Source organism: Acomys minous (assembly GCF_964271855.1).
Source record: "Acomys minous genome assembly, chromosome: 13".
Classification (NCBI taxonomy): Eukaryota; Metazoa; Chordata; class Mammalia; order Rodentia; family Muridae; genus Acomys; species Acomys minous.
Window position 1 is genome coordinate 65244129 of NC_140495.1, and position 16135 is coordinate 65260263.

General features: G+C 36.0%; 1 protein-coding gene and 1 long non-coding RNA gene across 2 annotated transcripts in view; one reads left to right on the plus strand and one right to left on the minus strand.

Annotated features, from left to right (window-relative positions):
• Positions 1-16135, plus strand: part of CD2AP (CD2 associated protein) — an 89950-nt gene that overhangs the window by 55147 nt on the left and 18668 nt on the right. The window contains exons 7-13 of the mRNA XM_084753313.1: positions 308-386; positions 742-836; positions 2856-2960; positions 4244-4280; positions 5640-5702; positions 10197-10362; positions 10709-10851. Coding sequence (XP_084609439.1) covers positions 308-386; positions 742-836; positions 2856-2960; positions 4244-4280; positions 5640-5702; positions 10197-10362; positions 10709-10851 — 688 coding nt within the window. The remainder of the gene's footprint in view (positions 1-307; positions 387-741; positions 837-2855; positions 2961-4243; positions 4281-5639; positions 5703-10196; positions 10363-10708; positions 10852-16135) is intronic.
• The window catches only part of LOC311581228, a 1115569-nt gene that overhangs the window by 18941 nt on the left and 1080493 nt on the right, over positions 1-16135 (minus strand). The window lies entirely within an intron of this gene.

A 16135-nucleotide genomic window follows, 5' to 3' on the forward strand; every position in this document is an offset into this window, starting at 1 on the left:
AAAGATTTTTTAGGCTTATTTATTTTTTCTGTGTGTGAGTGTTTTGTCTACATTTACATCTGTGAATCACATGTGTGCCCAGTACCTTTGGAGGCCGGAAAGGGGGTTGGATCTCCTGAAACTGGAGTTCCAGATGGCTGTGAGCCACTATGTGGGTAGTGGGAATTGAACCTGGGTTCTCTGGAAGAACAACAAGGGCTCTTAACAACTGAGCCACTTCTTCAGCCCCAAAAGTAAAATGTTAAAAAAAAAAACATATTATTTTTATTTTAACTTAAGCTAGCTGATACTGTCCTTTCTGTTCTAGCCCTTACTACTACAGTCACTGGGATCTAGAACCCAGAATGTGGAGCTGACAAAAACAGACATCGATGGCAAGATTAAAGGTAAGTTCTAAAGTAAACCACCATAGTATAAATGTGCTTTTATATTCCTACCTCACTAGAGGATGCTGTGGCACTGGACTAGTTCCCAGAATATTAAATCCTACTGGATAAAAGCACATGAGATTGAGAATTCTGGTGTGCTCTGTTCATTTTAGAATCTCTGAAGTTAAAACCGTGCCTGCTACATATCAAACACTGAGCAATATTGAATTTTTTTCTAACATTGAGTTATACGTTTTAAAATTATTAGTTTAACCTTTAATAGCTTAGTGAGGATATTACTTTACATAGAGGCTTAATAAGTGTTGCATCAATCAATTTGTGTAAGTCACATTATTTATATTCTTTATTTCAGCTAAGGAATATTGTAGAACATTATTTGCCTATGAAGGAACCAATGAAGATGAACTTACTTTTAAAGAAGGGGAGGTAATCCATTTGATAAGTAAGGTAAGATTGTTTAGTGAATCACCATTTATAGAAATACTCTCTTGCACTGCCTATAGAGTATTAACTTAAGGTAGGCTGGGGCTTTATCTTGTTTTGGGGTTCTGGTAACTTAGAATATACATACATACATACATACATACATACATATTTAAAGCTTTTATTGTCTGTATTACTTAATTAATTGATATGTTAAAGGGCAGTCAGTAGGGGGCTGGAGAGATGGCTTAGCATTTAAGAGTACTTTTGCTTTTCCAGAGGATCAAGGTTCAGTTTCCAGCACCTATATGGTTGCTTAGAGCCATTATAACTTAAAAAAAAAAAATTTTTTTTTTAAATTTTTTATTATGTATATGTATGTCTGCAGGCCAGAAGAGGGCACCAGATCTCATTATAGGTGGTTGTAAGCCATGATGTGACTGCTGGGAATTGAACTCAGGAGCTTTGGAAGAGCAGTCCGTGCTCTTAACCTCAGAGCCATCTCTCCAGCCTGCCATTATAACTCTTGTTTTAGGGGATAAGACATCCTCCTTTGACTTTTGTAGGCAATAGGAATGCATGTGCTCATTCACATATATAGGCAAAATAAACAGTTAAAATAATAAAACTGAAAAAGAAATGAGCAGTGATCACATTGCTTATTTTTTTTCCTTTATTAACTCCTAGAAGTGGACAACTTAAATGTTCATTAGTGAGTAAAGGTCATGAGACTCATCTTCCTGTGGGAAATGGTGAAGCTATGTGGGAGGGGCACAGTCGCTGTGCAGATAGAAATCCGAGGACAACCTGTGGGAGTTGGTTCTCTCCTTTCATGCTGTGGGCTCCTGGGTTTGAACTCATATCACTAGGCTTGATGGTGAGCACCTCTACCTGCTGAGCCATCCCCCTAGCCTTATTACACCTCCTTTAAAGAAAGAAATGATTATTTAAATTAGAAAAAAATGTAAGGCCAAATAATGGAAAAGAAAAAAAAACCCTTGTATTTTTATGTCTGGTCAGAATGTTATAATATTAACTATATATGAGTGAATAATAAATATTTACTTCTTCTATACAAGCAGCTACAGTCTACTCATTTAATGTCACCCCCATATGTAATTTTTAATATTCATAGAGTTTAGACTGATAAAGTTTAGGAGTTTATGCAGGTGGTCATTAAAAGAGTGCTAACTTCTGAAGCTGCTAGATAAGAAAAATCTTAGGCGAGTGAGAGGCAGGCATGGCCAGCTGGTCTACAAAGCAAGTCCAGGACAGTCAAGGCTACACAGAAAAACCCTGTCTCGAAAACAAACAAACAAACTAAAAACAAAAAGAGAAAATTTTTAGTATATATATATAAAATGTTCTGATTCTCTTTACCTATTATTATATTTTTCTCTTCACTACCTCCCTTGTCCCCATGAGAACATTTTAACTTATAGATTACATTTTAACATTGGTTTATTTTAAAACATTAAACCCAGGTTTGGGTTTTGTTTGTTTGTTTTTTTCTGTTTTTGTTTTTGATGGGGTCTCACTCTGGCTCTGATGGAATTCACCATGTGAGAGTAGGCTGGCCTCACACTCAGATATCGGTGTCAGCCTTCTGAGTTCTGGGATTTAAGGGTATCCACTCATAGGTATTAAATCCAGTTTTGTAACTCCTGCTAGCTACAAGTAGTATGTAGTGACTGTTTTGTTTTCTAGGAAATTTTTACTATTTGTTTAGTTGCCCACCCCACCCTATGACTTTTAAAGCTAATGGAATTCATCACTTTTCCTGAGTCATTGTGAACTCTCTCCTCATTTAATGATAATTAATGATAACTACTAGCTCTTGCCTGCAGGGGTGGGAAAATTTGAGGTAGCCTGTGCTAATTGGTAAGGATCCCTACACACACACACACACACACACACACACACACACACACACACACACACACAGAGAGAGAGAGAGAGAGAGAGAGAGAGAGAGAGAGAGAGAGAGAGAGAGAGAGAGAATGTGTACCTTCCATTACTGTAACTGTTTGGTTTGCCTTTTAGGAGACTGGAGAAGCGGGCTGGTGGAAGGGTGAACTTAACGGTAAAGAAGGAGTGTTTCCAGATAACTTTGCTGTTCTGATAAATGAACTAGATAAAGACTTTCCAGTAAGATTCTGTTTTTAATGATGATAATACTTTGCCACTATTATTTTCAGAAATAGCATTTTTACATTGCTACTGAATGAATTTCATAGTTTCAGAAATTGCACATTTAAGTATAATTTGATTTGCCATAAACAGTATTATATTTCAGTAATGTATTTTATATTTTATATTGACTATAATATGTACTAAAAGCCAGCTTTGATTTCTGTGCCAAAAAGCTGGCTTTAGATAAATTGAGTAAATTCTTAATTTTCTGGATGAAATTTTTTAGTGTTGATGAAAAGTGTCAGTTAATTTTAAGGTACTGTGAAACTAGGCTCTTGCTTCCTTATGCTTGTAATGTTTGTATATTGATTCTCAGAGACAAAACACCGAGACTGGCTCATTCATTGATTAGTGGGAGATCTTTTACCTTTCGGTGCCGTGACACTTTCTCCACATACAAGGCTATCTTAGCTTACAGATTAGAGGGCAAAGCAGTTAGGTGTACATAGCACAATAGGCTTCATCTTTAGTTCAAGCCTCTGCAGAGCACGCTAGTCTTTGTAGGCTTTAATCAAGTCGATGATTGGCAGTTACTGTGTAGAAGCCCAGGCTGCCTGAGCTCCTTTTCCTTTGCTGTACTGCATTAAGTTCTGATTCAGCCTCCAGTCCACTTTAGTCAGTCCTTAATGAGCGCTGTCTTTTCTGCTTTTATTATGTTATTTAAAGACACTAAATTAAGTTTTTAAAAAGTGAATGCGTTCTTAGAAATTGAGGGGAAAGGAAGCCTTTGCCTTCAGCTGTATCTGTGAGAGTTCTTCAGACTTAAGAATGATTGCTAGGTTTATCTCTGTACTCTTTTTGTTTTTTAACTTCTTATATGTCCTTTAAGGTTCTCTAGTTTTCATTTCTATTTTTATTTATTTTTGTTTTTTAAACTTACTCTTTCACAGTTTTGTACATGCAGTATACATTGGTCATATTCCTCTCTCTTCATTATTTGTTTTTGTCATATCCCCCTTCTTACCAAACCTGTTTTCTTTCCAACAAGCCCTTTTATTTTCATGGTTTTACTATTTTCATTTTTGCTTGTAACCAACTGTATTTAATTGCGATTGACTAACTTAGATCAGGAATCTGATTAGATGTAATAATTTTTTTAAAGTGACCTTTTCTAGAGTTGTTAGCTTCTTAGTGTTTTATTATTTTTGGCAAAGAGTAACATGATAAATGATATAATTTGTATTATTTTGTTTTAACTTTAAATAGTTAATCAATTTTAATCTTTTCCTCCTCCCCAGAAACCAAAGAAACCACCTCCTCCTGCGAAGGGTCCAGGTTTGTAAAAAAAAAAAAAAAAGGCATTGTTTAGTTTGTTTGTTTGTTTGTTTTCAAAAGAAGGTTTAGTTTAAATCTTTGAATTTTATTAGCAAAATCAATTAAAATGATTATTAAGGTATCTTAGATCTATACAAAATTAAATGTTCACTGACATTCATCATTAATTTTAAAATCCAAATGATATAAAATAAGGATGCTGGTCAGGCATGGCGGTGCATGTCTGTAATAAAACACCAGCACTTTTAGCATTGTTAAGTTCAAGGCAGCCTGAGCTATGTCATTAGACCCTGTCTCAAAATAAAATGAAATGAAGACCTTAGAGTACTTTGGGTACTTCAGTAATAGGTATATTGAATTAATATAACTAATCAAGTTTAAAGCTGTTTTAGAATGACTTGGCTGCACCATTTGCTTAAATTTACAATTATTTTTATGTGTGGTTGTTTTGCCTGTGCACCATGTCCATGCACTGCCCACTGAGGCTAGAAGAGGCCCCAGGGCTACCCTTGGACTGGAGTTACAGATAGTTATTAAGGTTTGTTTGTTTGTTTGTTTGTTTGTTTTAGACAGGATCGCACTGTCTAGATCTAGTTAGTCTGGAAATCTGTAGATCAGGATGACTTAACTCAGGGATCTGCCTGCCTCTGCCTCCCTAGTGCTGGGACTAGAGGTGTGTGCCATGATACTTGCTCCATACTTCACTTTTTATTAGTTTGGTTTGTTTGTTTGTTTTTGTTTTGTTTTTAGTTTTTGAGGCAGGGTTTTTCTGTGTAGCCTTGGCAGTCGTGGACTTGCTTTGTAGACCAGGCTGCCCTTGAACTCACAGAGATCCTCCTGTCTCTGCCTCCCCGAGTGCTGGGATATCAGGGGTGTGCCACTGCACTTTGTTATTCCTTTATTTATTTTGAACAAATCCTTCTTTATGCAAAGTATTCCTAGATACCTAAATATAATTTTCAGGTTTGTGCATTTCTTTTTGTTTGGGGTTTTCCAAGAATAGGATCTTACTATGTAGCTGAAGGTGAGCCCTGAGCTAGCTAACTATATACTTCACATTAGCTTCAAACTTACGGTCTTCTGCCTCTACCTCCTGAGTGCCAGAAGTTCAGGTGTGTTACAATCACGCCGTCCTATTAGATAGCTTTGCAACTGAAATAAATTGTAATCTTATGTGTATAGATGTACTCATAAGATAAAATCACCAAATCAAGAAACATGAATGGCATTAATCCAAATACAGATGAAGAAAGGAACTTGAATTCTGGTATTTCATTGAGCACTTGAAATTACTTTTTGTTCTTTTCCTATATATTATTTTTAAAGTTAGTATTCACTTTCTTCCCCTACCTCTTCCAGCTCCAAAGCCTGACTTATTAGCTGCAGAGAAGAAAGTTTTTCCTCTAAAGGCTGAAGAAAAAGGTAAGGCTGACTCTGCCCTTGTCCAACAAATCCTTTCTTTGATTGTCTCTTAAAGAAACATGACCACCACAATAGATAATTTACACTTTCTGTATTGTTGATATACATGTAATGAGGATAGGGTTCAAGTGATACGAAGTTAAGCCTTTCATCATACTGATAATTTATATTTGCTGAAAATTAAATGAATCCTTCAGTAAGATGTAGTATTTAATTATTGTTTCATATTGTGTATAAAACACTAGATACTAAGCCACCAGGGCCCCAGGTCTACCCTTGGACTGGAGTTAGAGATGGTTGTTTAATTTTGCTGAGGTAGGTGCATATCTATGAGTTTGAGGCCAGCCTGATCTACAAAGAGTCCAGGATAGCCAAGGCTACACAGAGAAACCCTGTTTTGAAAAACAAAAGAAACCAAACCAAAAAACCTAGATATTAGATAATCAACTTTTTCCCCCCCTCTTGAGACAGGGTTTCTCTGTGTGTACCCCTGGCTCTCCTGGAATCACTCTGTAGACTAGGCTGGCCTCGAACTCAATGAGATCCACCTGACTCTGCCTCCTGAGTGCTGGGATTAAAGGCATGTGCTACCACCACCTGGCTCAACTTGTTATTTTTACATAGTGATTTGGTGAAAATAAATTTTAAATTATTTAGAATTTAATTATATACATTGCTAGTTATTCTTTAACTAGAAACGATTTTCCTATATACCATGTATTTTGTCAAAACATTTTATATTGTTGCTAAATTTAGGAAAGCAAGACCTTTCCGGTATAAAAAGATATGTGATGCTTGATTCTGATAGATTTTTGCCTCCACATGCTTTTATTTCTATGGCCACTGTTAGAATTTAGCCTGTTGTTGTCTCTTGCCTAAATTATTGTGTCTTAACTGACTTCTCCCACCTTCTTTCCTTCTTTCTTGTGTATAATTTTTGAGCCTTAGAAAGTTGAGACAAGGGTTAGCAAGATTGAATCAGTAGGTAAATGTACATTGTTACACAGCCTGATGATGTGAATTTGGTCCCCAGAACCTGCATCAAGGTTACCCTATGACCTTCACACATGTGCCAGTGGCATGTGCAACCCCCTATCATGCACACACATACTCAGAAATGATGAGAAAAAAGGACAATTGAACCAAAAGTATAAGTTCTCCTATATCCATTCTTCCTCTTATAGGCACCTTCTCCTCTACTATAAACATTCTGCATCAGAGTAGTATATTGGTTAGGACTAGTAGTTATAACTATAATTGACACATTATTATCTTCAAGAATTCGTACAGTTGTGTTGTACATTTTGTTGGATGGACAAATGTGTAGTGACATGTATCTACAATTCTGCCATAAAAATAGTTTCGTTGTTCTGAGTGTTTTGCTCTATCCCTCTACACTAATCTTTGGCAGTCAGTTTTTCCTCACCTGTTTCTAACCTATTTCCATTGTTTTAGTATGTAGCCATTTTTACTGCCTTCTTTCATTTATTATATATATAAAAATCTACCTGTACTTTTTTCATGACTTGCTAGCTCATTAAATGCTTTTACTACTGTTTCATTGTCTATATGTACCTTACTAAGTAATGTGTTGATAAGGTCTAAGCTTTTGCAGTTATAAGTAAAGATGCTATTAATGTGTATGTAGATTTTTGTGTGAACGTACATTTTAGTTCATTTATATAAATACCAAGGCTGTAATAAATATCAGTCACTGAATATTTTTTAAGGGTCTGTTTACTCCTGTAAGCACCTGCCAAACTATTCCCAAAGTGGCTATGCCATGTTGTATTACTCCTAGCAGTGAAAGTTTGTTTTGTGTCTTTAGCAGCATGTAGGGTTTTCTCTGTTTTGGATTTGCTTTCTGGTAGCTGTGTGTTGGTGTCTCATGGTTTTCACTTTCCTAGTAACATCTGATATTGAACATCTTTTCATGTACTTATCAACTATGTATCTTTGGTAAAGCATATGTTGGATCTTTTGAATCTCTCTTTTTAAAAATTAGGTAGTTCATTTTTAAAAACAGTTTATAATTCTTTAAGTAGCTGCCCTTTATCACATGTATTTTTTTACAAACACATTTATGTATTACATGGGTGCTTACTTTTCTTGAACGGTTTTGTTGAACAGAATTTGTATTTTGTTTTTCTCTGAAGTTTTAGTTTTATTTTTTTTAGGAAATGGATTGAGTGTGTGTGTGTGTGTGTGTGTGTGTGTGTGTGTGGTTTGTATGTCTGTTAGAGGTGGTATGTGATTGGAGGACAGCTTGTGGAAATTGGTTCTCTCCTTCATTATGGGTTCAAGTCATTATCATACTGAAGACCATTTCTGCCTTTCCTACTTTATATTGTAGGAATTTTATGTTTCTCTTTACATTTAGGACTGTGATTTGTTTAGAGTTTAGACTGTCCTGGACTCACTTTGTAGATCAGGCTGGCCTTGAACTCACAGTGACACCCACCTGCCTCTGCCTCCCAACTGTTGGGATTAAAGATGTGCACCACTGTGCCTGTGTTGTCTAACTTCTTTGGCCTGTTGCAAATGTACATTATAGGCAGCAAGAAAGACATTGGGCAGAACCTGGCTGTTGTAGAGTTGAAGACAGACATATGCATGTAGGATGCTGGGTCATTGTGCAGAGCATATGGTTCTGCATGGAAAGAACACTCAGGGATTTGCTTTGGGATTGCTGTGAGGCTTTAGCTGAATCCTGTAAATTCCAGCAGCTGTCAGGAAGAGGGGAGGTGGAGAATAAGTCCTGCCCCTTAAGTTAGGTGTGGAGGTCAGAGGAACACCAAGAAAGCCCAGAGTTTCAGGGGAGACATACAAGCCCAGGCTCCTGAGTCCCAGGGCAAAGGATTCCACCAGGAACACATGATTAGAAATAGAATAGGGCAGTTTATTAAGATAGGAGAAAGATTCCTAAGAATGGGAATGTGTTAGAGGGAGCACTAAGCTCAGCAAAGACCCCTTTCTGCTACTTTCTATAAGACACTTTTTTAGTATTTTCCAGAAACACAAATTTTGCTAGCTGTTAAACTCTATAAAGGGTACTTGATTATGCCTAGAAGGAGAAGCTTTGTATTTTTCTGCTAGTGGTGTACGTTTGTAACACGTCACATTTTGAGGCCATTTAAAAATAGACTTAACCAGACATGGTGGCTCACACCTTCAGTTCTAACAGTTGGGAGACAGAGGCAGGAGGAACCCTGTGAGCCCAAGTCTAGCCTAAATTTATATTGTGAGTTATAGTACTACATAGAGAGACCTTGTCTTTAAAACAAACAGTCAAACAGCCTTTTGTCTTAAAGGCTGATCAGATTGCTATTTTTTGACAAGCTCCGAGGGAGTAATTATATACATGGTCAAATACAGGCGTTATACTTGTTTTTAGTTTATAAGTATTTGCGTGCATGTATGTATGTGCACGACATGCATGTCTAATACCAAGGATATCAGAAGAGGAAATTGGATCCCTGAACCTTAGTCACAGACAGTTATCATGGAGGTGCTGGGAACTGAACCTGGGTCCTCTGTAAGAGTAGCCAGTGCTCTTAACTGCTGAGTCTTCTCTCTAGCCCCTATGTTATATATTATTATTATATATGTTATATATGTTATATATTGTTATTTTAAAGTGAAATTTGTAATTTTAAACGAGTTGTGCTGTGTCTTATAATATTGGTTCAAGTTTAATATTCTAGTTTCTGACTAAGGTAATTTCATAAGATTGTTTGTAGACTTTTATTCACATTCTTTTCTAAGACAAATAATCATGAGTTTTGGGCCTCGGTTTATTTCTTTTTGTTTGTTTTTTTGAGACAAGGTTTCTCTGTGTAACAGCACTGGCTGGCCTGGACTCTCTTTGTAGACCAGGCTGGGCTCAAACTACAGAGATCTGTCTGCCTCTGCCTCCCAAGTGCTGGGATTAAAAGCATGTGCACCACCTCCTGGCCAGTTTATTATTTCTTAATCATGTCTGTTAAACCCACTACTGTATTATGGATCTGAACTGTGTGCATAAATGTTCTGTTAGTATTTGTGCTTAGTACCTGAAAAATAATGACATGAATATGCTACATGTAGGGCTGTGTTTGGTGTGGTTTTGTTGGTGAAGTTGTTTTTAATGAACATTATACAATTATTCATAATACTCTCCTTTAAGCCTTTTTGTACCACTCAGAAATATCTATTCAGTGAATTATTTCATAAAATAGCATTACCACTCGTAATAGCAAACCAAGAATACTGGAAGCATAGCAAAAAGTGCATGCTATTTCTAAACAGGTTTTTGGTGAGTTCTGCCTCCACTGGGTAATTTTTAAGAAGGTTCTTAGACACATTAAAGTGCAACCTCAGACAATGCATACTTACATGCATACAGAACTTGAAGGTCCAAAACTACCTCATGTTTTTCCAGCTTGGCAATAGAGTATAAGAAAAAAAAGCTCTATAGTTTTAATTATTAATAACAAGTATTATTTTAATCACCAGATGATAAATCCCTGCTGGAACAGAAACCTTCTAAACCAGCTGCTCCTCAAGTCCCACCTAAAAAGCCCACTCCACCTACCAAAGCCAATAATTTATTGAGGTCTCCTGCAACAGTGTACCCAAAGCGACCAGAAAAGCCAGTTCCGCCTCCACCTCCAGCAGCCAAGTAAGCCTTAATCTAATTTAAAATTAGATACTGATTACCTATCTTTGACCTAAAGGGCTCTGCTGCCCTTCTAGGTTGAAATATTTGTTTCCTATGTATTTCTTTTTTTGTAGGTTATTAATTCTGTTATATGATACTTTTATAGTCAGAATAAGTGAATGTACCTAAACTATATTTTTCATTTCTGATTTTGTTATCAGTCTTAGGATTAGCAGCTTCTGTCTATGCATAGTTTTACAGAAAAGATGGAAATTAGTATGTTACAAAAATATTTAATGCCATTAAATTCCTATTTAAAAGTTTTATTTAGCCTTCAAATGAATTTTGCATATTTTTCTCATTTCAGAATTAATGGAGAAGTTTCTACAATTTCTTCAAAGATTGAAACTGAGCCAGTTTCAAGACCAAAGCTAGACCCAGAACAATTGCCAGTTAGGCCAAAATCAGTAGACTTTGATGCCTTTGTAGCCAGGAACGCGAAAGAAACAGGTAAGCCAGAATGGACAAGATTGTGCATTCAAAAAGGAGTCAGGTGGATTTTAGAGACTTTAGATTTGTGTATGCAACTTGGAGAAAGAAATAATTGCAACTAGTAGGCTGAGTAGAAAAGTAAGGGCGCTAGGTGAGCAGAGCATAGCCCTGTCTCAGCAGAGGCATCTCTGGAGGAAGGAAACGAGCAACACTGACACACACGCTTAGTGCTTCAATATGTCTTTATAGTGCAGTGACCATGTCTCTTAAATTAGTCAGAGTTGAGTATATTATGGTTTAAAAATATTTGAAAATGAGGAGCTAGAGAGATGGTTCAGTGGTTAAAGGTACTGGCTGCTCCTCCAGAGGTCCTAGGTCCCTTTCTTTGCGCCCATGTGGTAGCTCACAACTGTCTGTAACTCCAGTTTCAGGTGATCCGAAGCCCTCTTCTGGCTGCCGTCTGTACCTGCAGGCATGCTTTTTTAAAGATGTGATAGTAGGATCATATAGACGGTCAGTGCTAGCAGTAATTGTAGTTTATAAAACTTTTCTTTTCATCTGGAGAAACTTTGTTATCTTCAAGAAAATATTTTTATTATTTATCAATAGGCCCTACTTTTACGAAATAGCATTTCTTTTTCTTTCTTTCTTTTTCCATCGGGACAGGGTTTCTTTGTGTTATCTTAGCTGTTAAAGACTCGGTTTGTAGACCAGGCTGGCCTTGAACTCACAGCGATCTACCTCCCTTTGCCTCCTGAGTGCTGGGATTAAAGGCGTGAGCCACCACGCCCAGCCTCTAAATAGCGTTTCCTAAGATTTAGTGTTTTTTTTTGTCATCTTGTGTTGTCCATACTTCTTCCTGGTTCTTTATATAGTTGGAAAGTGGAAAGCTGGAAGCACAGACATTTTGGTGAAGTTCTACCTTTTAAGAGCATTAGTCGTTACTTTATGTAATAGATATTATTTTGTATAGCATGTTGCATTTCTTTTAAGTTTCTTACATTTCTCAAAGGACTTTTTCATGTATATTTTTATCTTATTTTTATTGTTGCCCTAGGACACTGATGTTCCTTTACCCATTTTATATATAAATAGGGTTAGGTGCAGACTCACCAGTGTCGCTCATGTGCAGAGACAGTGTGCTGAGGCCCTTGCATAGAGATGAGTGCCTGATGCTCTTCAGAGAATCTGAGGTTGTAGGAGACTGGCTTCAGTGCCAACATTTTATATTTACATTTAAACTACAACAGTAATTACACTTTTTGTCATAATTTTATAAAATAATGCTACTTAAATTTAAAATTTAAAATATCTGGTTTTTCTTCTATCTTTTCAATTTATCAATGCAAAGGGTTTATTCTCAGTTTTTTAAAAAGATGTATTTATTTATTACGTATACGGTATTCTGCCTGCATGTATACCAGCAGGCCAGAAGAAAGTACCAGATATTATTATACATGGTTGTGAGCCACCATGTGGTTGCTGGGAATTGAACTCAGGACCTCTGGGATAACAGTCAGTGCTTTTAATTTCTGAGCCATCTCTCCATCTCTGTTCTCAGTTCTTTTAATCATTTGATTTAAATATTTTCTAAATCCCTCTGTCATACTTGCATCTTTCCTTTTCTAGAGGGGAGATCTAGATCCTCCCTTCTTTACATTTATTACCAGTGTTTGGGAGTTATGATGCTAACTGTAGTTTAGGAAAGTTCATCGAATATACTCTTTGTATCTTATTTGTTAAAAATTGATCTTACTTACTTTTAAATAATAAGTGGGAAATTATTTAAAATATATTATTTTTATAGACCTTAGTAGTAAAACGATAGAATTCTCATAGCTTACATTTTTTTGTTTACTCAAAATATAACCAGAAATGTGTTTTTAAAAGTAATAGTTAAAGAAAACCTGGTTATTTATGCAAATTCAATGCTTTAACTAAAAACAGCTCTTGATACTATCCTTCAAATTTCCACAATTTTTGTGATTATTATTATTATTATTATTATTATTATTATTATTATTATTTTTTTTTTTTTTTTTGGTTTTTTGAGACAGGATTTCTTTGTGTAATAGCCCTGGATGTCCTGGAAGCCTCTTTGTAGATCAGACTGGCCTTGAATTCACAGAAATCCACCTGCCGCTGCCTCCTGAGTGTTGGGATTACAGGTGTGCAATAGTGTGCTCGGCTCTAATTTTTGTGATCTTTACCACAAAAGTCTTACATTGGGTTGTGTTCCTTTGAGAACTGAATTTTGTTTTTGTTACTTTGCATCACTCTTAAATATATGTTCTATTTGAATTTAAGGTAGCAGAAGGTTTAAAACACTTTAGGTGAAATAAGCTTTTTTAAATGGTTTATTTTTATTATTTTTCAAGTACATGTATGTATGTAGGTCTGTGTGTGTGTGTGTATACACACACATACACACACACACACATACATAATACAAGTTCAGATTTTTTTGGAGGCAAGAGATATAGGATGCCCATGGAGCTGAAGTTATAGGTGGTTTGTGTGCTATCCTGTGTGATGGCTGTAAACTAAACTTTGGTCCTCTCCAAGAGCACTGTGTACTCTATTTTGTTGATTAAGACAATGTCTCTCTGTAGACCTGGCTGTCGTGTAACTTGCTATGTGGACCTTACAGAGGTCTACCTACCTTTGCCTGCAGAGTGCTGGGGTTACCTGGCTTCGGGATAAGCTGTTCACTGCAGAGCCATCGCCTCAAGTTCTCAAGTTTTCACTTTGTTCATTTTTTTTCTCTCTCTCTGTACATCTACCAATAGTCTTATTTTTACATTTATAATAGACACAGTTCGTATAACTATTTTAAACTCCTTATTGGAAAATTTAAAACTTCATGTTTGTCTTATGTCCATAGTGCTTGCTTATTCTTCATGTAATTGACAGGCCTCATGGAAAAGAAGTTGAAAAGTTACAGCTTTTGGTTTAACTTTTTTTTTTCTTTAATAAGTAACTAGTAATTTGGAGATACTGAAATTGTCACAAGGCAGGAAATTAGCAGTGAACTTTTCAGGTAACTATGTGTGAGTCTTTTCACTTAATATAGCTAACTTCCGGTGGTGTGCCACACTTTATGCTCTGTCTTCAGTAATTTTGAATTTTTAGAATTAAGTACAAATACTTTACTGAGCACATCCTTTGTAGCATGCTAGACACAGGTTCTTTGCTAGGATAAAAGGTCTTAGTGCTGGCAGCAAATAGCTTCTCTTATAAGCATTACTTCAAACAAAATTAGTGTCATACTCTCTTTGTGTATAACTTGTATATACATTTCCCTAAGGGAACTTGATAATACTTTCAGTGAACATTTGTTTTTACTATGGCTGCTTCTTGAGATCCCTGAGGCCAGTTGTGAAAGTTTCCACTGATAAAACATGTTCCACTCAAAGGCTTGGTTTTTGAGTATTCTCAGTTTTGGGCTTTTCAATCTGTCCTTATACGACAGAAGTGTTCTACTTCTTCTGTGAGTTTTGGGTTGAGTACAACCTCAACTTTGGCATTAGGCTGGAGCATAGTTTGTAAGTCTCAGAAAATGTAAAATAGGGGCTGGAGAGATGGCTTAGCTTTTAAGAGAGAGCATTGTTCTTGCCAGCACCCACATTGGACAGCTGATAACTGCTGGTAGCTCTGGGTCCAAGGGATAGAACATCCTCTCTGAACACCAGCATTCATATGCACATAACCCACAGAGACACCTCATATAATCAGAACTAAAATATATGTCTCAATAGGAACAAAATGTAAAACATACACAAAAACTTTATGGAGATGTGTGCATTATCTTTTAAGTAATGTGATATGAAATAGTGTTATGGAGACTCCATGGACTTTGTTGTTAAAACTGTGGGCTTTGTGGATCTCTGTGAGTTTGAGGCTAGCCTGGTCTACAGAGCAAGTTCCAGGACAGCCAGAGCTGTTACACAGAGAAACCCTGTCTCTAAAAACAAAACAAACAATACAAACCCAAAAAACCTGTGGGTTTTGTTAAGTAGCTGACTGATCATAAGCAGGCTTATTTTTCAGATCACTTAATTGCTTAACTTGTGACCAAATGACCTTACGTATTCTTTGTCCTGGAACATTGGATGGGGAAGTTACTGTGGATGTTTGTTTATTAGCTTCCTCACATTCTTTAGTCCATCTCATTCTGATTCTGCTTTGATCTATGAAGAACATGGTTTCCTTACCTCATTCTCAGAAATAATTTGCTATTTATACAGCTACAAAAAAACCATTGATTGATAGGTGTATGTATATATTCTTTTTTGATAGATAGGTGTATGTATATATATATTTTTTTTTAAAGAAGTCATTCCTAGAATATTCATTTGACTTTTCTTTTTTTTCTTTTAATGGGAGGAATTGTAGTTCCCACACAAGTGTGTTCATATATAGCAGTGCTATAATTGCAGAGCTGTTAGGAACCATGCTTTAATTTCTTTTCTTTTTTATTTATGTATTTATTTATTTATTTATTTATTTTTATTTTTCGAGACAGAGTCTCTCTGTGTAGCCTTGGCTGTCCTGGACTCAACTTTGTAGACCAGGCTGGCCTTGACCTCACTGCAATACACTAGCCTCTGCCTCCCAAGTGCTGGGATTAAAGGCGTGTACTGCCACGTCCGGCTTCTTTTCTTTTTCAAATGCTTCATCAACAATTAGCTTTAGTGAAAATATCATTACCATTACCAATTAATTATAAATCAACATGATTCAAATATTTCTAAAATAATTTTTTATGAAGCAAAAGTATTTTTTAGATTATTTTTTAGATGTCCTGGTAGCATTGCAATTACATTGAGAAGTTCAGATGAAGTGTCGTTTGATATAAGCACATTATCTCTTTTGACTGCCTTTTCTCTCTGATAAATTATTTTAAGATTAATAGTAAATATATATCGATTCCAAGCCATCCATGATATTGATGAATAAATTACACTTTCTCTTAACATTATAGCTTATTTACTTTTCTTTGAATTTTTAAATACTTACTCATGTATTCCTTTCAGGAAGAAATTATGATTAAACTTCTAAAATAGACTACTATTAAGTAGTAAACAGATTGAGATTTGTATCTAAACCAGGAGCAAAATGATATTCCTATTCCTAGTAGTCATTCTTTGCCTAGACCATGGAGAGTTAGCATAAAGGCATTAGTGTCTTCTCACACACACACACACACACACACACACACACACACACACACACACGTGTGCTCGCACAAAGATGTCAAAGATTGAATTGAATCAAATTTATAGTGAGTTATTTAAAAATA